A 24,355-nucleotide genomic window follows, 5' to 3' on the forward strand; every position below is an offset into this window, starting at 1 on the left:
TATTCCATGTCGGAGGGAGAGCTCAAGGACCTAAAGGAGTTTATTGAGAAAAATCTAAGAAGGGGGTTCATCAGGGAATCCAAGGGGGCAGGGGGGAGCCCCGTGTTCTTCGTGGACAAGAAATCGACTAAAGAAAGGAGGCGTGTACTGAACTTTAGAATCCTGAACAGCCTGACGGAACCGGTGGCTTTCCCAATGCCGAGGATCGACGATGTTCTGGCCCGGGTGCAGAAAGGGAAGATTTTCACCAAACTGGACCTCCGGGGGGCATACAACCTCATTTGAATGCGAGAGGGGGATGAGTGGAAGGCCACCATGTTCACTCCGATGGGGGCGTTTGAGTATCTAGTCATTCCCTTCGGTTTGCAGTGCGGAAGTCACTGTTTCCAAGCCTTCATGCACCACGTACTAGGACCTTTGCTCTACAAGAACTGTGTTTGCTTTTTGGACTACTTGCTCGTGTACTCCGAAGACGAGAAACAGCACGTGAAGGACTTACGTCAGGTCCTGAGCAAACTTAAGGAGCATCGCTTGTGGGTCAAGCTGGAGAAATGTCAGTTCCACGCAAAGGAAGTCGAATTCCTGGAGTACTGGCTGTCGGAGCAGGGTTTGGCCATGGATCCGGAGAAAGTGAAGGCGGTGGTGGAATGGGAGAGCCCCAAGACCAGGAAAGGTGTTCAGCGTTTCCTGGGTTTCAGCAATTTCTACAGGAAATTCATCAAAGATTTCGCAAAAACTGACGGCGCCCATAACGGACTGTCTCAGTGTCAAGAAGAGGTTTCAGTGGACACAGGCGGCCCAAGAGGGGTTTGAGAAGCTTAAGAGGGCTTTCGCTTTGGAGGAGCAACTGATCCTCGTCGACCCTGCTCAACCACTACTGGTGGAGACAGATGCGTCGGATCGGGCGATAGGGGCGGTGCTGCTGCAGCCAGATCGAAAGGGGGAGTGGCGGCCGTGTGCTTTTTTTGCGGAAACTGAACAAATCGGAGCAGAACTACACCATCTATGATAAGGAATTGCTTTCGATCGTCGCTGCTTTCAAACAATGGAGGCACTTCCTGATTGGGGCAAAGCACCAAATTTTGGTGTGCACTGACCACAATTTGGGTGTTGTGCCAGAGACAGATAAGATGGGCAGAGTTCTTTGCCAACTTCAACTTTAAGATCCAATATGTGCCGGGAGAGCAGAATGCGAGGGCTGATGCGCTCTCCCGGAAACCCAAGTATATGATGAGGAAGGACCTCCGGTGGCAAGACTGATGTTCCCCGAGAGCAAATGGATGTGTGGGGAGACTTTAGTCAAGGACGACTAACTAATGCAACTGCTCAGAGACGATGACTTTGCCAGACAAAAGATGGGGGAGTTAAGAGAAAAAGGGGGTGCCGAGGGGGGTTTTGAAGTGAAAGGGGGGCTTCTGTACCATAGGGGGGCCTTGTACGTTCCAGGAGAAAACATTTGGGGCAGAATTCTCAAGCAACTCCACGACAGCTGCACGGCAGGGCATTTTGGACACCATAAGACCATGCTACTGGCCACACGGGAATTTTGGTGGCCAAGGGTGAGAGAGGATGTAAAGGAATATGTGCGACACATGCCAGAGGGCCAAAGGGGAAAGGGCGGCACCAGCGGGGTTGCTGGAACTGTTGCTGACACCCGGAAAGCCGTGGGAGGTGGTAGGGGTGGATTTTATCACTGATCTGCCCAGATGTAAGGGTAAGACCACTATCATGGTGGTGGTGGATCTCCTGGCCAAAATGTGCCACTTCGTGCCCTGTTCGCACGCGTGACGGCAGAATAAACAGCCAAGCTGTTCGTAGAGCATGTGTTTAGGTTACATGGGAAACCTGCACGGGTGGTTTCGGACCGGTGGGCTCAATTCACCTCATGTTTTTGGCGCAAACTCATGGGGTTGCTCCAGGTGGAAGTGAGTTTCACTACAGCTAGGCACCCCGAGACCAATGGGCAAGCGGAGAGGGCGAATGCTGTTTTACAACAGTATTTGCGGTGTTATGTAAGTCAAAAACAGAACGATTGGGTGGACAAACTAGCCCTGGCAGAGTTTGCTTACATTAACGCGGAGAATGTATCCACTGGGATGACTCCGTTCTTTGCCAATCACGGGCGTCATCCCAGGGCTTTCCCCAGAAAGGGGGAGGAGTTGTGGAGTGTTCCCGCAGCCGAACAGTTTGTGGAGGAGATGGAAGCGATCCACAGACAGCTGCAGTTGAATTTGGAACGGGCTAAGGAGTTATACAAGAAGGAAGCCAACAAACATCGGCGGCCAGGGGAGGTCATCAGGGTTGGGGACAAGGTGTGGTTGTCCACGCAAGGGTTGCCTTGGAGAGGGGGCTGCAAAAAGCTCAAGCCCAGGAAGGTAGGGCCTTTTGAGGTTATCCAACAAATAAATCCGGTGGCGTTTAAGCTTAGGTTGCCAGAGAGCATGAGAATCCATCCGGTGTTCCACAGGTCACTGCTCTTCCCCTACAGGGAGGGGGGAAGGAGGCAGGGTAGTGGGGAAGGGGAAAGCCAACCACCCGAAATGGAGGAAAGGGAGCAGTGCAACGAGGTAACAGAAATACTGGACTCTAGTTGGAGAGGGGGGAATTTGGAATATTTGGTGGCGTGGGAAGGGGCCCCGACATCAGAGAATACCTGGGTCCCGGAAGACAGTATCACCGACAAGGGCCTGGTGGAGGGGTTCCACAGTTTTCCCCCTGACAAACCCAAAACCAGGGGTAGGTTCTTTCAACAGGTGTTCGAAACAACAGAGGACGAAGAGGAATTCGAAGGTTTCCCAGCATCGGATGAGGAGGAAGAAGAAGATGAAGGCGTAGACTGGGGAACACCAGGAATTGGGGGTTGGAGGGGGGTGTTCGAAAAGACGGTTGAGGAAGAGGGTAGTTTTGCTGGCTTCTCCCCTACCACCCCAGAGGAAAGAGATATGGTTACAGTCGGGTCTCCTGAGTGGGAGGGGGTGGATGTCATGGAGAGGCAAACGGGGAAAGAGCTAACGGGAGAGACCAGCACTTATATATATATATATATTAAAAAGATATTTATTAGAGTTTAAAAATTACAAAAAAAAGAACAGCAAGCAGTGAACAGTTACAAAACCTCAAAAACAAAAGAAAATACAATAAAACAAAACAACAACAGTACATCAAAACATTAAAAAAGAAAAAACAGAAACATTTAAAAAACACAAACCTTTAAAAAAATAGAAGAAAAACAAACAAACAAACAAAACCCCCGTATTTTCATATCCTTATCTTTCATTTGCTTATTTCCTCGACTTCCTCACACCTCCTTTTTTTGTATTCTAGTTCAATTAATTATTCCAGCAAATCCTTTCCCTCTTTCTCAAATTTAGTTCCATAATTTATCTTAACGCAATTTAACCTTAATTTTTGCACCTTTACCCATTGTCAATCTATTCATACTTAATTCTTTATAACATTTCTGCTAAAGTCATATAGCTTCTTTCCAGCATCCTTCTAACACTCATTAATTTTACAATGTTTCTGTAAGTATACTTTAAATTTTTTCCAATCTTCTTCCACCGACTCTTCTCCCTGGTCTCGGATTCTGCCCGTCATTTCCGCCAACTCCATGTAGTCCATCAGCATCATCTGCCATTCTTCCCGGGTAGGTAGATCTTGTGTCTTCCAGTACTTTGCAATGAGAATTCTTGCTGCTGTCGTAGCATACATAAAAAAATTTCTATCCTTCTTTGACACCAATTGGCTGACCATGCCCAGGAGAAAGGCCTCTGGTTTCTTCAAGAAGGTATATTTAAATACCTTTTTTCATTTCGTTATAGATCATTTCCCAGAAAGCCTTAATCTTTGGGCATGTCCACCAAAGTTGAAAGAAAGTACCTTCAGTCTCCTTACATTTCCAACATTTATTATCAGGCAAATGATAGATTTTTGCAAGCTTGACTGGTGTTATGTACCACCTATAAATCATTTTCATTTAGTTCTCTTTTAAGGCATTACATGCCGTAAACTTCATACCTGTGGTCCATAACTGTTCCCCGTCAGCCATCATAATGTTATGTCCCACATCTTGTGCCCATTTAATCATAACAGATTTCACCGTTTCATCTTGAGTATTCCATTTCAACAGCAGGTTATACATTCTTGACAAATTCTTAACTTTAGAGTCTAACAATTCTGTTTCCAATTTTGATTTTTCCACTTGGAAGCCTATTTTTTTATCCACATTATACATCTCTCTTTTTTTTTAATGATGTTTATTGAAATTTCAAAAAATACAAAGCTTACACAAAAACAAAAAGTAAAAAATACAAAAGCTTACACAAAAAAATAATACAAAAAATAAAAAATATATATGAGAAAACAGAACAAATTCATTATTTTCAGATCCTTAACTGTCATTACCTTCTTTCTTAGACCTCCTCCTCCTCCCTTCCTTTGTATTCTAGTTATTAATTATCCCAGCAAATCCTTTCCTTTCCATATTTCAAAAAAAATAAAACATAAAAGAAATTCTCAACTAATTTAATCCTATCTTTCTATAATAAAATAAACCTTAAAGTTTAAAATTTAAGTCTTAACTTTACCAACTTCTTGTGTTCATAATGTTCTTTCATAATTCTTTATGCATCTTTACTAAAGCCAGGTAATTTCTTCCAACATTTTTCTATCATTCATTTTTCTATCATTCTATCATTCATCAACTTTATAAAGCATTCTATTAGTTAAAAAAAAGAGAAAAAAGCATATAAACAAGTCCAATCTTTATCCAACGTCCCTTCCTCCTGGTTCCGGGATTTGTCAGTCCTTATTCCTCAATCTAACCCGGTGACCTTATGTCCGAGGCCCTCAGGTCACTTCCATGGCCCTTCCGCGGCTTTTCTTCATATTTGTGGCTGTAGTCACTTGCTCGTGATAACTCCAACTTAGTAGTGTTTTTAGCCCTTCTCATCAGATCAGACCCTTTTCCGTATTCATCGCTGCATTCCATGTAGTATTTAAGAGCATGCTTCAAGGGCCCTCCGAAATTGTGGGAGCCAATCTCGCACTTTATTTTTCAAAACTCTGCAATTTTAATCTATCTCCCTCTTGTTCCAAAATTTCACAATACTTCGGCCATTTGGCCTCCATATTGAGTTTTTTCTGAGCCTTTGCTTCCATTGGTGACAGCCATCTTGGGGTTTTGCTTTCTAGCAAATCCTTATATCTTACCCAAACATTAAACAGTGCTTTTCTAACAATATGGTTTTTAAACGCTTTATGTGCTTTAACCTTGTCATACCACAAATATGCATGCCAACCAAATACATTATTGAAACCTTCCAAATCCAACACATCCGTATTTTCAAGAAGCATCCATTCTCTCAGCCAACAAAATGCGGCTGATTCATAATAAAGTTTGAGGTCTGGCAGGGCAAATCCACCTCTTTCTTTAACATCTGTTAATATTTTAAATTTTATACGAGGCTTCTTGCCCTGCCAGACAAATCTAAAGATATCTCTCTGCCACTTCTTGAAACAGTCCATCTTGTCCAAAATTTGCAATGTTTGAAACAAAAATAATATTCTTGGCAATACATTCATTTTAATCACAGCAATTCGACCTAGCAATGATAGCTTCAAATCTGACCATATTTCTAAATCCTTTTTCACTTCCGTCCAACATTTTTCATAGTTATCCTTAAATAGATTCACATTCTTAGCAGCCATATTTACCCCTAAATATTTCACTTTCTTAACCAATGTCAATCCTGTCTCCTTCTGGAACTTGTCTCTCTCAATCTCATTTAGATTTTTCTCTAAAACTTTAGTTTTCGTCTTATTCAACTTAAAACCTGCTACCTGACCAAATTCTTGAATCAATTCTAATACTCTTTTAGTGCTTGATTCTGGCTCCTGTAAAGTCAATACCAAATCATCGGCAAATGCTTTCAACTTATACTGTTTGGTTCCCAATTGGATACCTTTTACCAATTGGACCCTTCTAATCATATTTAATAAAACCTCCAGGACCGATATAAAAAGCAATGGAGAGATTGGGCAACCTTGTCGTGTTCCTTTCTCAATCTTAAATTCTTCCGTCACTACATTATTCACAATTAATTTAGCCTTTTGTTCTGAGTAGATTGCACCTATACCATTTCCAAAACCTTTACCAACCCCCATCCCCAATAGATTCTTCTTCATAAAACTCCAAGAAATATTGTCAAAGGCTTTCTCCGCGCCCACAAAAATCAGAACTGCTTTAGTATTAATCTTCACTTGTAACTTTTCTAAAATGTTAATTATATTCCTCGTATTATCAGACAAATGTCTGCCCAGGAGAAAACCCGCTTGGTCTTTATGAATTTCTTCTGCTAACACCTTTTTTAAACTTTTAGCCAAAATGTCTGCAAAAATTTTATAATCCACGTTAAGCAGTGATATGGAACGGTAGTTCTTAAGTTGCGTCTTTTCAGACTCTGATTTTGGTATAAGTGTAATGTATGCTTCCTTCCACGACTCGGGTGCCCTTTTCCCTTCCAATATTTCATTACAGACTTCCTTTAAAGGTTGTATTAACCATTCTTTCAAAGTTCTGTAATATCTAGAAGTCAGTCCATCGAGACCAGCACTTATAGAGAGCCGAAAGAGATTATTAGTAGTCTGTTGTCTGACAGCGAAGAGGAGGCAGGGAGGGGGGAGGATGAGCCCGGAACTAGTCATTCTGTAAACAGAGGAAATCAGAGGCGTAGTTTCCGCTGACTTGCATGTTGGGCAAGAAAAAGTAAAAAGAAACCAGACACGGCATCTTTGCCGACAGGGTCGGACATGCTCTGAAACACTGAAGATGTTTCTTTGAACTTTGTAAATAAATCAAAGAGATTGTAACTGGCAGCGAGCCTGGAGTTTTTATCTATGCCGGCTTGGCAGCACACACCTCTTACACGCATATTACGTCAATTGTACATAAAAAGCAAGGTAAAGATGTTCAGCACCAAAGCACAAATTTTGTGAGAGTCGTATAATGCCATTTCCCTCTTTCTCTTTGACCTTTGGAAATATGATTGCTTTTAAAGACATTGTTCCAAAACCAGGTCTAAATCCTGATTGACAAGGATCTAGAAAATCAGTTTTCTCCAAGAGCACCTGGATCTGGTCCATAACCACCCACTCAAGAACCTTGCACAGGAAGGGGAGATTAGCAACCGGCAGGCAGTTACTTAGATTTTCTGAGCACAGGGAAGATTTCTTAAGGAGTGGTTTTACCACTCCTGCCTTCAAGCAGGTTGGGACCAGCCCCTCTTATAAAGAGGCATTAATAACCTTTCTAGTCCAGCCAGCTGTCCCTTCCCTACTAGTTTGTATCAGCCACAAGGGGCAGGGTCCAGTGTGCAAGTGGTTGTCCTGACTGATCCAAGGACCTTGTCCACATTCTTGAACCTTGTCTCATCAGCCCTGTTCAGGGAAGTTTTAAATGGTTGGTGTTCAATTGTGTTTTAATTTTTTGGAAGTAGCCCAGAGTGGTTGGGGGAAACCCAGTCAGATGGGCAGCATGTTGTTGTTGTTGTTGTTGTTGTTGTTGTTGTTGTTGTTGTTGTTGTTGTTCTTATACGGTTGTTCCAGAGATCAGCCAAAGCTCAGCAGGAGCACCTGTCAGATCAGCTGGAAAATCCCCCAGAGCCATTTGGAAGCCCACTGGATTTGGAAGCCCACTGGATCCATCCTGTCAGCTCAGGGAGGGAGACTGCTTGGCAGCAAACCAGGTGGTAAACCAGCAGAATCCCTCATCTGTCCCAGTTGCCCAATGCCAGCAACACACACACTAGATTCCTGCCCCCTCTGCAACTGAACAGAGAGCTTGTAGAGAGAAAGAGAATTTTGATAAACCACAGCTACTCCCCCTTCCCAACCTTCAAGTCTGCCCTGATTCTGCCCTGAGTATCCAGGTGGAAACAAGTAGGTGAGGTTCTTGGCTGTGCTCCCTCTTCCAGCTATGCCCACCCAGGTATTTACTGCACCATCAACATGGGTTGAAGAGTTAATGTTTTTCTTGTTTTAAGATTTCTGAGCTTCCTAGATGAATATATGTTATCATGTGGCGAGAGAAATGAACTTAACAAAAACAACTGAAATCTGCACAGACATATAAGGTGGTTCCCATTAAATTCCCTATCTTGTTTTCTTTTTCTCTTCTTCCTCCATATCTGGCTTGACTCAAAGACCTCCTTATTGGAAACTTGAATGACGGTTGGATTATATATCAAAGGACTTTCTATTTCTTTTCTCATGACCACGATTCATGGGCCAATTCAAAAAAAAAATGTGAGAATGAAGGTGCCAAGCTCCTTTCTATGGAAACATATCAAGAACAGGTGAGCATCAAAGCCGAGTATTGAAAAGGTAGGGGATCTTCCTGAGCCAAAGGGCTCCTATCATCACTATCCATTTAGGAAGGTTACATGTACCTGTATGCAGCCAAGACAGCAATTCCATGAGTCAAGCCAAGGGGTGGGAGGGGCAGGGAGAGCTGCTACCATCTGGGACTAAGTAAGGTTTCTTGGAGCTGCTGAGCTCTAATAGAAAGAAGCTGGCAGTCAGGATAGAGATCTTCAAGGAGGAGGAGGAGTAGATACTTCAGAGGCATCTATCACTTGGATTCTCTGTAAATTCTTCCTCTGTTCTTTGCGATGTATTCAGTTGTTGGGGGGGGGGGAGGCTACCCTCACCATGCTAACCTTCTGGCAGGAGAGTATCATGGAGATGACTCTAGAGGAGCTTGCAAGTTATATCCTTTTCCCAGCGCGTTAGCTCTGGCACAGGGGCTACTGGGGTGCTGCAAGGCACAGACATGGGTGAGATCCCATCATCATGCCATCAAGCATACCACAACGGACTGATTCCAGTGTCTCTGGAACCAACCATCAAACATGGATGCAGAAATTGGAGTATTTGACACACAGGTCATTGTCCTGCTAGGTGGTTCCAAGACCAACTGTTCTCTGGCACAGTCATTTACAGTATCTGGAAATTATAACTCTGTGTCATGACTGGACATATGTAGCCAGTCTCGGTGAGGGCAGGTGAAGTTCCCCTTCACTACAATATTTCCTCTTTGGGATGCTTCCTTGATTCCATCACCATCATCTTCGTCATTCATCATCATCATCATCACCATCAGCATCATAATTTTGATCAGGAGGACAATACCACATCCACTGTACGAAAATATTATTAGTGATGGGAATACAATGTATAGTATAGTTTTGATCACTGCTTTTAAAATGTGTTTGCTTTATGCCTGTTGAATTTCTGTAAAGGGCTATATAGTCTCCCAGAGAAAGGGACATTGTCTTAAAAGATTTTATTTGTTCTTTCTCAACACCCCTACCCTAGTATTTTATAAACAGGCAAGTACAAAAGCGTAAGAAGTTTTATTGGTTTGGAGTCTTTAAAGACAAGGCAAATAAATGGAGATGGCTGTCAGGAATAGAGGCTAAAGTCACGTAAGTTTCTGCAGAAACATTTGTTAATGGCATGCATTCCAAAAAGTTGCAGATTCTGTTTACACAATTGATCTTTTCCCTTTCCAAATATATTTTGCCATGCAATTTTCTCTACTACCAAAGACCTACATATGTACTTCTCCACATCATTGCCCAGATGAGCGGCTGCTGCTTCTCACTAGGTTGGAGAGGCAGGAAGGCTACTCTTTCTGCTTCTCTAACCTAATGAATGTGGTGATTCGGGAGAGGCTGAAGGCAGGCTTTTAAATGGTTTGTGCTCCTAAGTTTAGCTTCAAAAGGACTTGCAGGAACCTAAAGCCGAGCAACACTGTCAGCTGGCAGTTTAAGACACTTCATGGTTCCCTTTAAGTATCTAACAACACTTTTCAGCTTGTGTGGATGGATGTACAAGGTCAGAGTAAGATCTTACTCATCCACAGCTAGGTAGTAGAACAGCAAGCTGGTCTGGTACTTATTTCCAAGTCCAGATTAACAGAGGGTCACTTTCAATTTGTGCAATGTCTCCTGGAACAAAATCCATTGACATTCATCTCTATTGATGCACCCAATACCAACCACTAATCCTTTTTGGCAAAGGTATTGAGTAAACTTTACAAACTGGCCGTGGGCTTGTATAATACTAGCTGGGAAATTAAACCCTGTATGCCAGCGGGTCCCAGTTAGCTAAGTACTGCAGACCCCTTGTTTTTCAAAAGCCACACCATGGGCCACCCTACCTTTGAACATTTTGATATCTCCGTGGCAGTTTTTGTTATGTGAATGACACCATGGAGCCCCTGGGTGGGTGGTCCGTGGACCACCAATTGGGAGCCACTACTGTATGTGATCTTAGACTTGATCAAAGGACAGATCTCACCCAAACATCTAATGGGAGTATAAAAACAGCAACCACCTACTACACCATTACTAGTAATATCAATTTAATAGATTCACAGAGAGCTAAAAATGAGGGAGTTATAGAATACATTTATCACAGAATTTTAGTGCTGTGTAGTGGGACTTGATTCAGTATACAATGGACACTGGAGAATGCAAGTGACAATAAGAGTGAGGCTAGGGTGATACCTTTGTCAACTATAGAAAATTGACTAAACTTAGAACTATCATGTTAGATTTAGATAAGATATATATGTGAGAGATATCATATCATTTCAATCAACCCTATAATGGCTTTGTGGTTATAGATTATATTTTGTAATTCATCTGAGGACATAGCCATTTTTTTCCTGTATAGTGTCATTGCTCTCCTCATTCATGGGGTGGGTGATGGATGTGAGATGAGGTGGATGAAGGTGGATGCAAATCTAACATGGCTTTAAGATGCTCAGAAGAATCACTACTGTGCTAACTCTGCTACTTGAGAGTAAGGATCTCTCAACACCCACAACTGTCCAGAGCAGATCTGAGGAGGATGTGGGTGCATATGGAAAGGAGAGAGGGCCAGTTCCGTTGCAGAAATGGAAATCCTGGCAATAGCAGAAGTACTGCATTGGATACTGCCCAAACTAAATTCACTGAAAGTTCTTGTGTGTACCAAAGAGCCTCCAAAGGTGACACCTTCACTTTTTTCTAGTTTCCTATGAGAAAAGAAAAGAGACAATCTTGACCCACAGTTGTTGTTGTTGTTGTTTTCCTTACATGGTTAGAATTCTAAAATCTAGGGAGAAAAATCCATTCCAATTGTGGGTGGATGTTAAGAGAGAAAGAGCTGGACATCTTTTTAATGGTAGAAGGCACAGGGAGCACGTGAGGAAGTAGACATCCAATCTTGATTGATCAGTGCTGCTCTTTTCTTTTCAGGTACTGGAGAACAGGTGAGCCTAAACACCCACACCAAAACCACTGTGCTGCAATAGGCCTTGATTGCGGTTTGAATTGCTGGATGGCATTAAAATGTGAGGAACGCATAGGGTACATTTGTAAAAAGGTGCCTGATGATGCTTGGCTCTAAGAAGACACTTTCAAGATGAACGAAACTGGATCTCATGATCACTACACAAAAACAAAATCAAGAGATCACCCCACCCCGCTGTTTTAATGCACAATCCACACTCTGCCATCTAGATTATGGGACTCTTTGGCATCAGCCCTCAAAAACACCTTGAAAAGACCTTATTCTGCAAGCTCAGATGTAGATGTCTACAAAAATAAAGAATGGAAGGGTCCAGTTATAGCCTGTTTTCTGTTTAATGTATTTATTTGCAATGCATACCAATATTTGTTTCCTTACTCTCTGTGTTTGATGCCCCATTGCCCCTTCTGATCTCCATTGCCACTACCTTACAAGGCACATAAGGACAACTATGCACTCTAGGCAATGAGAATGGGAGCCACCCAGGCCTGATGTCCCCTTCTAGCAGACTTGCGTGGTGAGTTCCCACCCCCCCAGTGGAAATAAAGACACATGACACAATTATTAAGGTTCATGGTCTAAATAAGGCCACAACTTTATTGGTTACAGGTGATGAATGGTATTGGCTTAGGCATTGGTCCTATCTGACTATATCCGGCTTCAGCCCGTCCGCTTGAAGTCCAGGAAGGGTTAACCACTGGTAGGGGGAGTCCTGCTGATGTACATCAACTGGGAACTCCCCCGGGGTCACCGCTCGGGGGTGTGCCTTAGGCCCTCACCTCCATAGTCTTCAGACAGGGCCACGCCCCCCGGAATCCTTTATTGGACTACCCTTCAATATGTGGGGCAGGTGATGGCGCTTCCTCCCCTCTTCCATCTACAAAACAATACCCATACTAATGCCTAACCGCCACTCGAGCAGAAGCTCGCGGCCAGTACCCTCAGACCTGCAACCAATTCCTAATCCCAGAAGTTATATCAGCCAACCAAACATCATTTCCCGCATCGGAAAGATGGACGCCATCCTCTTGGTAGAAGGCCACTTTGCTGAACTGGATATTGGGGTGGTCAATGACCCGACTGTTGGGATCAAACCTCTATCGGGAGAAGCTGGCAACTCTCCCAGGCACCCGGCTTGATCTCCGGTGACCTCCCTGGCTGAATTCCCCAGCAAACACAGGCTAGGTCTCTATAGGCGACCCTCCCCAGCGTGGGAAGAGCACACCCACTCTTTCCTGCCCCCCGGCAGGGACAAGAGATAGAAACGTCTATTTACATGGTTTTATTTCTGACTCTTCAGCATTACAGAAAACATGTCTGCTCTCCTCAAACATCGGCAAACAAGAGAGTAAGACTTCCTGTACAATCACAAGAGGAAGGTCTCATATTACACTCTGAGCAAATTCCGGTGAACTGCCCTGTGAACTGACTGGACCGCTGTTTCCCACAGTCAGCCAAATCACGTGGTGTAAACAAGCTGGATGTCTGCAGCTGCGATGAGCTCATATTCTGACACCGACCCCCCCCCCCAGGGCTGCCACTCTATGCGCCACCGAGTGTTCCAAAATATTTCTAGCTTCGTTTATTGCAATAGGGCACCGACAGTCCCTCCATACATGCCTCTCCAGCAGTGATGACCAAATTAGGGTTAAATTTGGAAATGAGGCAATCAAATCATAGAAGTCGTTGTAAATGTTCCACACCAAGTCCACGCCTTTTTGATAGGCCAAATCATTTTATCCCAGCTGAATAACCAGGGCATCTGGCGGACCTTCCAAAGTGGCTCTGGCTTTCACAGCACGCATAAATTCCGCCCAGCGCATCCCCCTCCGTGAGATCCAGGGAACTTTTACTTTTGGGGCTAGATCCAGCCTGCTCTCCAGGCCACAGTTGATGGCACGATTTCTAGCCCAGTGGACAATGCTGTGGCCTATAATCCAAATGCATGCCTGAAAGGAGAAGAATGCAACAAACCCCAGGTCAGGTATGATGTGATCAGTCATAAGGTCTTACGAATATACCCCTTAAATGCTTCGGTCTTCCATTGTCCCAAGTTCTTTATCTGCGGCCTGGGATTCCCCCAATTGCACAGGGCTCCAGCCCTGTGCACGTGGTGGGGCCGTCAGGCCCGCAATCCCACCTCCTCTGCAGGGTGGAAGTGGCTTAATCACAAATACAATTTTGGGTTTATCACTGGGAAATTCCAGTGCCCTTACTCTCATATAGAGCTAACATTGGGCAACAAACACAGTGAACTGTTTTGATTTCTTCAGAACTTGGCAGGGGGCATGACTGGGGTCCACACCAGTGTGGGCACAGCACTGGCAGCATGTGCTACTCCTTTCATGGCATTCATGGTAGCAGGGGTGCCAACTTGAATAAAATATTGGGGGTGGAGCAGGTAAGCTCCCCCCTGCATAATCGATCACAAGACAGTGCACACACATCATTTGAATGGCAATGGCGGCCCCCTAAAATATTTTATTGGGGCCTCTACCTCTTGAAGTTGGCTCCAATTCACAGTGGTCGTCAACTGAGTTAAGTAACCAATTAGACTCTGCTGTCCTGAAACAGACCTTTACAAGGTGTGAATAATAGCTTGGTCTGTGTTGAGGACTAGCACCCCAGGAGTCTAGCCGGGGACCTCTCCTGCCACATCTTGCATGATTGATGGCTGGAAGTGGTTGTGGTTGCTTCAATCTGTCCTGTATACCCAGCCAAGGAAAACTGATATTTTAATTCTTTATTGTCGGGGAATGAACTGAACAGGAAGACTCGGAAGTGTCCACTCAGTCTGTTTGGCTCCTCTCAGAAGAGGAGGGAGAGTGGGAAGGTTCGCCCCCTTGTCTCCAGCAGTTTCAAGAGGAGAAGAAGGCAGAACTGAATTATAGCTGAAGGTAGTGGTGGAGGAGGGGGGAGTGAGAGAGCAGACTGCAGAGATCTCCCTGGAAAGTTTGGAGATCCTCCTTCTCCAAGGGCTCATCACTCACTCTGCATTCAGGTGCAAAGAATGCAGAGGCGTGTGATTCCCAGGATTTTCTGTAGGTACTCAGGATATTGTTGGAAATGGAAGAGGTGATCTTCAGAGTAGGCAACATCTCCTTTGTGGAAAGAGGTGGATTTGCCCTGCCAGACTATAAATTTTACTATGAATCAGCAGCTTTTTGCTGGTTGAAAGAATGGCTGCTTCTTGAAAACACAGACATTTTGGATTTAGAATGTTTTAACAACGTATTTGGATGGCATGCATATCTGTGGTATGATAAGGCCAAAGCACATAAAGCATTTAAAAACCATATTGTCAGGAAAGCATTGTTTAATGTTTGGATAAGATATAAGGACTTATTGGAAAACAAAACCCCAAGGTGGCTGTCACCGATGGAAGTGAAAGCTCAGAAAAAGCTCAATATGGAGGTCAAATGGCCGAAATATTGGGAAATTTTGGAACAAGATGGAGATAGACTTAAACTGCAGAGTTTTGAGAAATTAAAAAACAAAGTGCGAGACTGGCTTCATTATTATCAGATAATGGAGGTATTTAAATTGGACAGGAAAATTGGCTTCCAGGTGGAAAAATCAAAATTAGAAACAGAACTGTTAGAACCCAAAACTAAGATTTTGTCAAAGATGTATAACTTGCTGTTGAAATGGAATACTCAGGATGAAACGGTGAAATCTGCTATGATTAAATGGGCACAAGATGTTGGACATAACATAATGATGGCTGACTGGGAACAGTTATGGACCACAGGTATGAAGTTTACGGCATGCAATGGCTTAAGAGAGAATATTATGAAAATGATATACAGGTGGTACATGACCCCAGTCAAGCTTGCAAAAATCTATCATTTGCCCGATAATAAATGTTGGAAATGTAAAGAAACTGAAGGTACATTCTTTCACCTTTGGTGGATGTGCCCAAGGATTAAGGCTTTCTGGGAGATGATATATAATGAATTGAAAAAGGTATTTAAATATACCTTCTTGAAGGAACCAGAGGCCTTTCTCCTGGGCATAGTCGGCCAATCGGTGTTAAAGAAGGATAGAACTTTCTTTATGTATGCCACAAGAGCAGCAAGAATACTTATTGCAAAGTATTGGAAGACACAAGACCTACCCACTCTGGAAGAATGGCAGATGAAGGTGATGGACTACATGGAATTGGCGGAAATGACTGGCAGAATCCGAGACCTGGGAGAAGAGTCGGTGGAAGAAGATTGGAGGAAATTTAAAGACTATTTACAGAAAAACTGCAAAATTAATGAATGCTAGAATGATGTTGGATTGAAGTTAAGTGGTTTTTAGCTGTAATGGTATAAAAGAATATGAAAAAATGGATGTTTAACAGGTAAAAAATTAATGCTGTAATATATTAAGATAAAAGATCAGGATAAAATAAAGAGGGAAAGGATTTGCTGAACTAATAAATTGAACTGGAATACAAAAAAGGGAGGTATGAGGAGGTCCAGGAAACAAGCAAATGAAAGATAAGTGATGGAAAGATTGAATTGTTTTTAACTATTTTTATTTTGTATTTTTTTCTTTTTTTTCTTTTTCATTTTGTAATATTGTGAAAACCCTAATAAATATCTTTTTTTTTTAAAAAAGGAAAGTTTGGAGATCCTCCTTCTCCAAGGGCTCATCACTCACTCTGCATTCAGGAACAGAGAATGCAGAGGAGTGTGATTCCCGGGATTTTCTGTAAGTACTCAGGATGTTGTTGGGGATGGAAGAGGTGATCTTCAGAGTAGGCAACATCTCCTTTGCGTGGAGACCTGGATTCTTTGTCTTGCAACCAAATGATTGAATAAAATAAATAAATAAATAATAAACAGACAAACAAACTTGCTTGTTCTTCTTGTCTTTGATGCTACCAGGAGAGGAGAGGGTTCTCCACTCCTGACATTTATTGACAAAAAGATATCATCTTGGTGGTATGTGTGATACTTGTGTCTTGTGCCTCTTAGGTGAGGGGAGAGACTCCATCAGGCAAGGCCTCTTTCCACCTGCCTTGCCCCACCCTCCAGCCCTGGGTCTCCTCATAAGGAAGCTGTGCCTGGAGGAAGAACTGTGAAGGGAGAGACTTCATCAGGCAAGGCCTCCTTCCACCTGCCTTGCTCCACCCTCCAGCCCTGGGTCTCCTCATAAGGAAGTTGTGCCTGGAGAAAGAACTGTGAGGGGAGACTCCATCAGGCAAGGCCTCCTTCCACCTGCCTTGCTCCACCCTCCGGTCCTGGGTCTCCTCATAAGGAAGCTGTGCCTGGAGGAAGAACTGTGAGGGGAGAGACTCCATCAGGCAAGGCCTCTTTCCACCTGCCTTGCTCCACCCTCCTGTCTCTGCTTCCCATTTTGTATTGTATTATGTTGTGCACTGTGGTTTGCTGTTGTTTTATTGATTGGAGTTTAGAAATTACTTATTGTAACTGTTGAGTGGATTTCTGTTTAATTTTGAAATGCTGATATTTAATATTATTCTATATTATTTTAATGATTGTTGAATGTTGGGAGGGGTGGCTAACACCCCAGAGGACAGGATCACACTTCAAAACGACCTTGACAGATTAGAGAACTGGGCAAAAACAAACAAGATGAATTTTAACAGGGAGAAATGTAAAGTATTGCACTTGGGCAAAAAAAATGAGAGGCACAAATACAAGATGGGTGACACCTGGCTTGAGAGCAGTACATGTGAAAAGGATCTAGGAGTCTTGGTTGACCACAAACTTGACATGAGCCAACAGTGTGACGCGGCAGCTAAAAAAGCCAATGCAATTCTGGGCTGCATCAATAGGAGTATAGCATCTAGATCAAGGGAAGTAATAGTGCCACTGTATTCTGCTCTGGTCAGACCTCACCTCGAGTACTGTGTCCAGTTCTGGGCACCACAGTTCAAGAAGGACACTGACAAACTGGAACGTGTCCAGAGGAGGGCAACCAAAATGGTCAAAGGCCTGGAAACGATGCCTTATGAGGAACGGCTAAGGGAGCTGGGCATGTTTAGCCTGGAGAAGAGGAGGTTAAGGGGTGATATGATAGCCATGTTCAAATATATAAAAGGATGTCACATAGAGGAGGGAGAAAGGTTGTTTTCTGCTGCTCCAGAGAAGCGGACACGGAGCAATGGATCCAAACTACAAGAAAGAAGATTCCACCTAAACATTAGGAAGAACTTCCTGACAGTAAGAGCTGTTTGACAGTGGAATTTGCTGCCAAGGAGTGTGGTGGAGTCTCCTTCTTTGGAGGTCTTTAAGCAGAGGCTTGACAACCATATGTCAGGAGTGCTCTGATGGTGTTTCCTGCTTGGCAGGGGGTTGGACTCGATGGCCCTTGTGGTCTCTTCCAACTCTATGATTGTATGATTCTATTCTATGATTCTATTCTAATTTATTTGCATATAGTATATTGTTTTATGCATATTGTCTTATTTATATGATGTTAGCCGCTCTGAGCCTGGCTTTGGCTGGGGAGAGCGGGAAACAAATAAAAATTATTATTATTATTATTATTATTATTATTATTATTATGCCATGGATCCTTGTTCCTAACTCTGAGAGAGGAGGTCGTGGAGGTGTTTCATGAAGGAAGATCTGAAGCCGGCTTTCAGAACTTCTGTTGGGATTCCATCCTGTCATGTGGCTTTACCACTTGCTTGATAGTTAGACTCATAGAATCAAAAGATTGTAGCGTTGGAAGGGACTCAGAGGGTCATTTCAGGGGATGTCAAGTACACTGGCTGGCAAGGGAGTTTCCCTCTCCCTCCGGTAGTTTCCAATAAGAAGTAACAAGCCTTCTGTTGTTTCTGGACCCTTTCAGTCATCCGAGTTCTAGGGGAGGGAGGGACTTCCCCACCACTCTCGACTGAAGAATCTCCTAAAGGCTCCCTCCCTCCTGGTTGCCTAGCTACTATCTCAAAAATGTCCAGCTCTTCCCACAATTGAGCAGCCTCTGAATCTACTGGTCTCTCAGCTTCTGGTGTTAAAAACTTCCTGATACAGGGCTGCCTTCAGATGTCTTCTAAAAGTTGTGTAGTTCTTAATCTCCTTGACATCTGATGGAAGGGTGTTCCACAAGAAGGCCCTCTGCCTGGTTCGCTGCAACCTCACTTCTCACAGTGAGGGAGCCAGAAGAAGACCCTTGGAGCTGGACCTCCAGGCTGGACTATGGGGGTGGAGATGCTCCTTCAGGTATCCAGGGCTGAGGCCATTTAGAGGATTAAAGGTCAGCACCAACATGTTGAATTGTGCTCAGAAATGTACTGGGAGCCACTGGAGATAGGACCAGTGTTATATGATTCTTGTATCTTTATACAGAAGGGCAGGTTATGAATGACAGAAATCATTTTTGAACAATAATTTTATTGGTAGTGACATATAAACATACAAAAACACAACGAACAACAAGAGAAACAAGGGTACGTAGTTATGAGGGATTTCTAGCATATGAAGCTTATCAGAGTCCAGCTCAGAGTTTGTGCAGATCTGTCTTTCTTTCCAAGTACAGTTCTCGATGAGTTGCCATTGGTTGAAGGTCAGCTGCATGCAGGGCTTTTTTGCATCTGGAACTCACTGGAACTCAGTTCTGACACCTCTCAGGTGGACACCATCATAAGAGAGCAAGGGAAGTGTTCATGGTCAGTTCTGGTACCCTTTTTTCTGGAAAAATAGCACTGGTGGCATGTATGTTTTGATGATGATACATTCAATAAATATAGACCAAACATGTTGAAATTTCACTGCTTCTCTTCCTTGTCTTTGTGCTTTAACTTTGCAAATGAAGATTTACACTAATGTACTTTGCCATATTTCCTGGTATAAGTGTTGAGACAGGAAGCTTTCCAATATTACTAGCAGAGTTTATGAGGAGTAAGGATTCTTCTGGGGGATATGCTTTGAAGGTAAAGTATGTACCCGGCCTAAATAAAAAAAATAAAACTAATAACTTTTGAAAAAATAAGTAGTATAATAAATCTGAAATAAACATTTCCCTGGATTTATGCTTTATGTGGAATGCTGATTGGATATGATCAGCAGCCAATCAGGAAATGGTATAGCCTAAATGGGAGGAGTTCTGGAATGCCTGACATCACAAGGGAGGTGGTTCGTAGCCAGTGGAAGGATGAAAAACCCTTAGGAAGAAATTAGGGAAAAGATTGTTCCATGACAACATCAAGGTATCCAAACGGAAAGAGGTCTGATGGGTGGAACACTTTCCTTACAAGCTTTGATATTTGCAGGGTCTCATTCCAGGGCCAAAAGTCACTAAGAGGCTAAATGATAAGGAGCTTTTATAAGCAACAGGTGGTATTTCTCTTTTAAATACGAGAACTCAGGGTCATCCAATGAAACTGAGTGGTGGAACATTTGAGGGCTGTGTACAAGTGCTGTATATCCGGTTGTATTACTGTATTGGCCAATAGCAACCACAAGGCACGCAAGAGGTTCTTTGGATTCCACTGGACAGAGACTCTTAGGTAGAGACAAACTTTTATTAATTGGTAAACATTAGCAAAGAAATTGATCAGCAATGTAGAATACAGTCTAACAGAAAACCAACAGCAACTGGAATAAACTGTAAAGCCAATAATATAATCTATAAGCAGGCAGCCCTGTTTAGGGAAATTTATAATGGCTGATGTTTTAATGTATTTTTAATCTTTTGCTGAAAGCCGTCCAGAGTGGCTGGGGAAACCCAGCCAGATGGGAGGGGTATAAATAAATGATGATGATGATGATGATGATGATGCAAAAGATCTTAGGCCACAATAATCATAATACAGATAGAATAGGTTTAGTTCTTCATGTCTCCCCAGCCAAAGGAGATCTGTAAGGATTATCGGGGACACTTCAGACTGGCAGACGGTCATTCTCTTCACATTCTGGAATGGAGCATAGAACAATGTATCAAGATCTCCCTGTCTCCAGCTGCTGAAGGTCTCATGCCAAGCTGGCAACAGATGTAATTCATGATGTAATTCCATTCCCATCCTTTGATCCGACCTGGGAGTCGACACGTGGGCATGAGCCTTCAATTGCATTCTTTATCTGTGCAGTTCAGTCAATGTAAGGTTACTTTGCTCCATCCATCCCTCATGCAGTCAGGTGTTTGATAGCTAGCCAAGTCATGAAGTTGCTTTCACTTCTTCTCAAACAGCCAGGTCCCTTATATTAAAGCTACAGCTACATGGCAGATCACATTCTGTTTTATTCCCTGGCAATACAGGTGCCCTGCTCTGATTCATGGGCCCAGTTTGTCAATTCAGATCCAGATCATGATCCAGAAAATACAAAATAAAAAAAAAATCCTTCCAGTAGCACCTTTAAGACCAACTAAGTTAGTTCTTGGTATGAGCTTTCGTGTGCAAGCACACTTCTTCAGATACACAGAAAATCTGTAACAGAATCTGTAATCTATCTGTAACAGAAAATACAAGTCTTTGGAAAACCCATTTGCTAGCTCAGATGGCTTCAAAACAGAATTAGACAACAGCCTTCTTTCTTTCTTTCTTTCTTTCTTTCTTTCTTTCTTTCTTTCTTTCTTTCTTTCTTTCCTTCCTTCCTTCAGCTGCAGCATCAGATGTCAGGCTGGGTCATTGCCAAAAGGAAATGAAGTGGCACATTTGGAGAGCCTGTGTAACAGCTTCCCTCTGTTTCTTTTCCAGGTCCATCTCATGGTCTCCAAAGTCTTGCTAGACTCAATTGGATTTACATGCATCCAACTGAGACCAGATCTAGGATTCCATCTTTTCTCTTTTTTTTTTTTTAATAAATATTTTATTGAAATTTTTAAGTTGCAATATAATAATCAAACAAAATTATAACAAAACGTAACATACTTTCTTATCTTCTTGTGACCTCCTCACATCTCCCGCCCCTACCTTCCATGTTGAAAAAATTTAATCCAGCAAATTATCACCTTACTTCCATCCTCACTGTCTAATTATCAATTAAATTTATCCAACTGTTTGTCCAAAGTAAAAATTGTTTTTTCTTACATTTTCTTATCTTCCTACTTCTCTTCATCTATTTTGATGGTGCCAAATTGTTTATGATCAAGCATCCTGCTTAGCATTCATACAGTTTACAATGTTTTTGCAAATAAATCTTAAATTTTTTCCAATCTTCTTCTACCGTCTCCTCTCCCAGATCTCGGATTCTGCCGGTCATTTCAGCCAATTGCATATAGTCCATCAGTTGCATCTGCCATTCTTCCAGTGTGGGTAGATCTTGAGTTTTCCAGTGCTTCGCGAGAAGTATCCTTGCTGCTGTTGTGGCATACATAAAGAATATTCGATCCTTCTTTACCACCCCTTGGCCCACCATACCCAGAAGAAAGGCCTCTGGTTTCTTAGAGAAGGTATACTTAAATACCTTTTTCAGTTCATTATATATCATTTCCCAGAAAGCCTTCACTTTAGGGCAGGTCCACCAGAGGTGAAAGAATGTTCCTTCCTTTTCTTTACATTTCCAACACTTATTATCAGACAAGTGGTATATTTTTGCAAGTTTGACTGGGGTCATATACCATCTATATATCATTTTCATTACATTTTCTTTCAAAGCGTTGCAAGCAGTGAAATTCAACCCAGTAGTCCACAACCTTTCCCAGTCCTCAAACATGATATTATACCCAATGTCCTGTGCCCACTTTATCATGGCTGATTTTACCGTTTCATCTTGTGTGTTCCATTTTAACAGCAAGTTATACATTCTTGAAAGTACCTTAGTCTTAGGCTCTAACAATTCCGTTTCCAACTTCGATTTCTCCACCTGGAACCCTAACTTTTTGTCAAGTTTAAAAACTTCCTTAATCTGAGCGTAATGTAACCAATCTCGCACTTTATCTCTCATTTTCTCCATACTCTGCAGTTTCCAATTATCTCCATCCTTTTCTAGTATTTCCCAATACTTTGGCCAATTGGCCTCCATGTTGGGTCTTTTTCGGGCCTTAGCTTCCAATGGTGAAAGCCACCTTGGTGTTTTATTTTCCAGTAAGTCTTTATATTTTGTCCAGACATTAAACACTGCTTTTCTGACAATATGATTCTTGAAAACCTTGTTAATCTTAACCTTGTCATACCATAAATATGCATGCCAACCAAAAGCATTGTTAAAACCTTCCAAATCCAGCACATCAGTGTCCTCGAGAAGTAGCCAGTCTTTTAACCAGCAGAAAGCTGCTGATTCATAATAGAGCCTTAGGTCTGGCAGGGCAAAGCCCCCTCTTTCTTTCGCATCTGTTAGTATCTTAAACTTAATTCTGGGCTTTTTGCCCTGCCAGACAAATTTAGAAATATCTCTCTGCCACTTCCGAAAGCACTCTGTCTTATCCACAATCTGTAATGTTTGGAACAGAAACAACATCCTTGGCAATACATTCATCTTGATAGCAGCAATTCGGCCTAACAAGGAAAGTTTCAGTCTTGACCAGCTGTCTAAATCTCTCTTAATTTCTGACCAACATTTCTCATAGTTATCCTTAAATAAACTCAGATTTTTTGCTGTTATGTTTACCCCTAGGTATTTAACTTTCTTAACCACATTTAACTCTGTCTCTCTCTGAAACCGTTCTGACTCTGCATCTGTCAGGTTTTTTCCCACTACCTTAGTTTTCTGCTTGTTTAATTTAAATCCCGCCACCCGACCAAAGTCTTGAATTATTTGTAATGCTCTTTTCGTACTAGATTCTGGCTCCTGCAGGGTCAAAACTAGGTCATCTGCAAAAGCTTTGAGTTTATATTGTTTCACTCCGACCTGTATTCCTTCCACCAACCGGTCTCCTCTAATCATATTCAAGAGCACCTCCAGAACTGAGATAAATAACAATGGGGAAATAGGGCAACCTTGTCGTGTTCCTTTTTCAATTTTAAACTCTTCTGTAACCACATTGTTAACTATCAATTTGGCCTTTTGTTCTGAATAAATTGCGTCAATCCCATTTTCAAAACCCCGTCCCACTCCCATCCCTTCTAAGTTCCCTTTCATAAATTTCCAAGAGATGTTGTCAAAGGCCTTCTCCGCATCTATAAAAATTAGCACTGCTTTTATGTTGACATCTGTTTGCAAGAGTTCCAAAATATCGATAATGTTCCTTGTGTTAGCAAACAAATGTCTACCTGGGAGAAAGCCTGCCTGATCTTTATGGATTACTTCATTTAGAACTTTTTTAAATCTACTTGCTAAAATGTCTGCAAATATTTTGTAATCCACATTTAAGAGGGAGATGGGACGGTAGTTCTTGAGTTGTGTCTTTTCAGCTTCCGATTTTGGTATCAATGTGATAAAGGCTTCTTTCCACGATTCCGGCGCCTTCTTCCCCTCCATAATTTCATTGCTGACCTCCATCAGTGGTTGTATCAGATAGTCCTTCAATATCTTGTAGTACTTGGAGGTCAGCCCATCTGGCCCTGGAGATTTGCCCAATTTCATGTTCTGAATGGCAAGCTCAATCTCTTGTGGTGTTATTTTACAATTCAGGATTGATCTATTTTCTTGTGACAATTTTGGTAGTCCATTCTTTTCCAAAAATTGTTTAATCTCAGCCTCATCTTGCGGCCCTTGTGTATATAGTTTTTTAAAGTATTTCTGGAAGCATTTTCTAATATCCACGGGGTTCTGAATGTTTCTTCCTTCAATCTCTAAATTAGTAACTGTGTTTAGTTTTTGTCTTTTCTTCAACTGCCAAGCTAGCAGTTTCCCACATTTATTTGCAGATTCAAATGTTTTTTGTTTCATTAGTTTAACTTTCCACTCTATTTCCTGGTTTATCAGTTTAGAATATTGTGCTTGGTATAGTTTAATTTCTCTCAGAATCGGCTGTGACTTCGGTTTAGATCTTAACTTCTTCTCTAGTTCTTTAATTTTCTCCAAGATCTTGTCTTTTTTCTCATTTTGTGTCCTTTTCTTTACAGCGTTCTGTTGTATCAAGAACCCCCTCATCACGGCCTTACTTGCGTCCCAGATAATTCTTTTTTCCACCGAAGTGTTCAAATTTATCTCAA

At 42.4% G+C, this 24,355-nt stretch overlaps 1 protein-coding gene across 6 annotated transcripts in view; it reads left to right on the top strand.

The window, feature by feature from the left end:
- LOC308485334 (CD209 antigen-like protein D) overlaps positions 1 to 24,355 on the top strand; it is a 58,202-nt gene that overhangs the window by 16,439 nt on the left and 17,408 nt on the right. Inside the window, exons 7-9 of one of the 6 annotated variants that reach the window (XM_081021083.1) lie at positions 8,203 to 8,354; positions 9,376 to 9,485; positions 11,307 to 11,679. The exons of 4 other annotated variants lie outside the window; for them this stretch is intronic. In XM_081021083.1, coding sequence (XP_080877209.1) covers positions 8,203 to 8,354; positions 9,376 to 9,485; positions 11,307 to 11,457 — 413 coding nt within the window. In that variant the 3' untranslated portion in view covers positions 11,458 to 11,679. Of the gene's footprint in view, positions 1 to 8,202; positions 8,355 to 9,375; positions 9,486 to 11,306; positions 11,680 to 21,016; positions 21,088 to 24,355 lie in introns of those variants that run through there. One more of the 6 variants, XM_081021084.1, reaches the window with a different exon arrangement.

The sequence above is a fragment of the Podarcis pityusensis genome (assembly GCF_964106645.2).
Source record: "Podarcis pityusensis genome assembly, chromosome: 9".
Taxonomy (NCBI): domain Eukaryota; kingdom Metazoa; phylum Chordata; class Lepidosauria; order Squamata; family Lacertidae; genus Podarcis; species Podarcis pityusensis.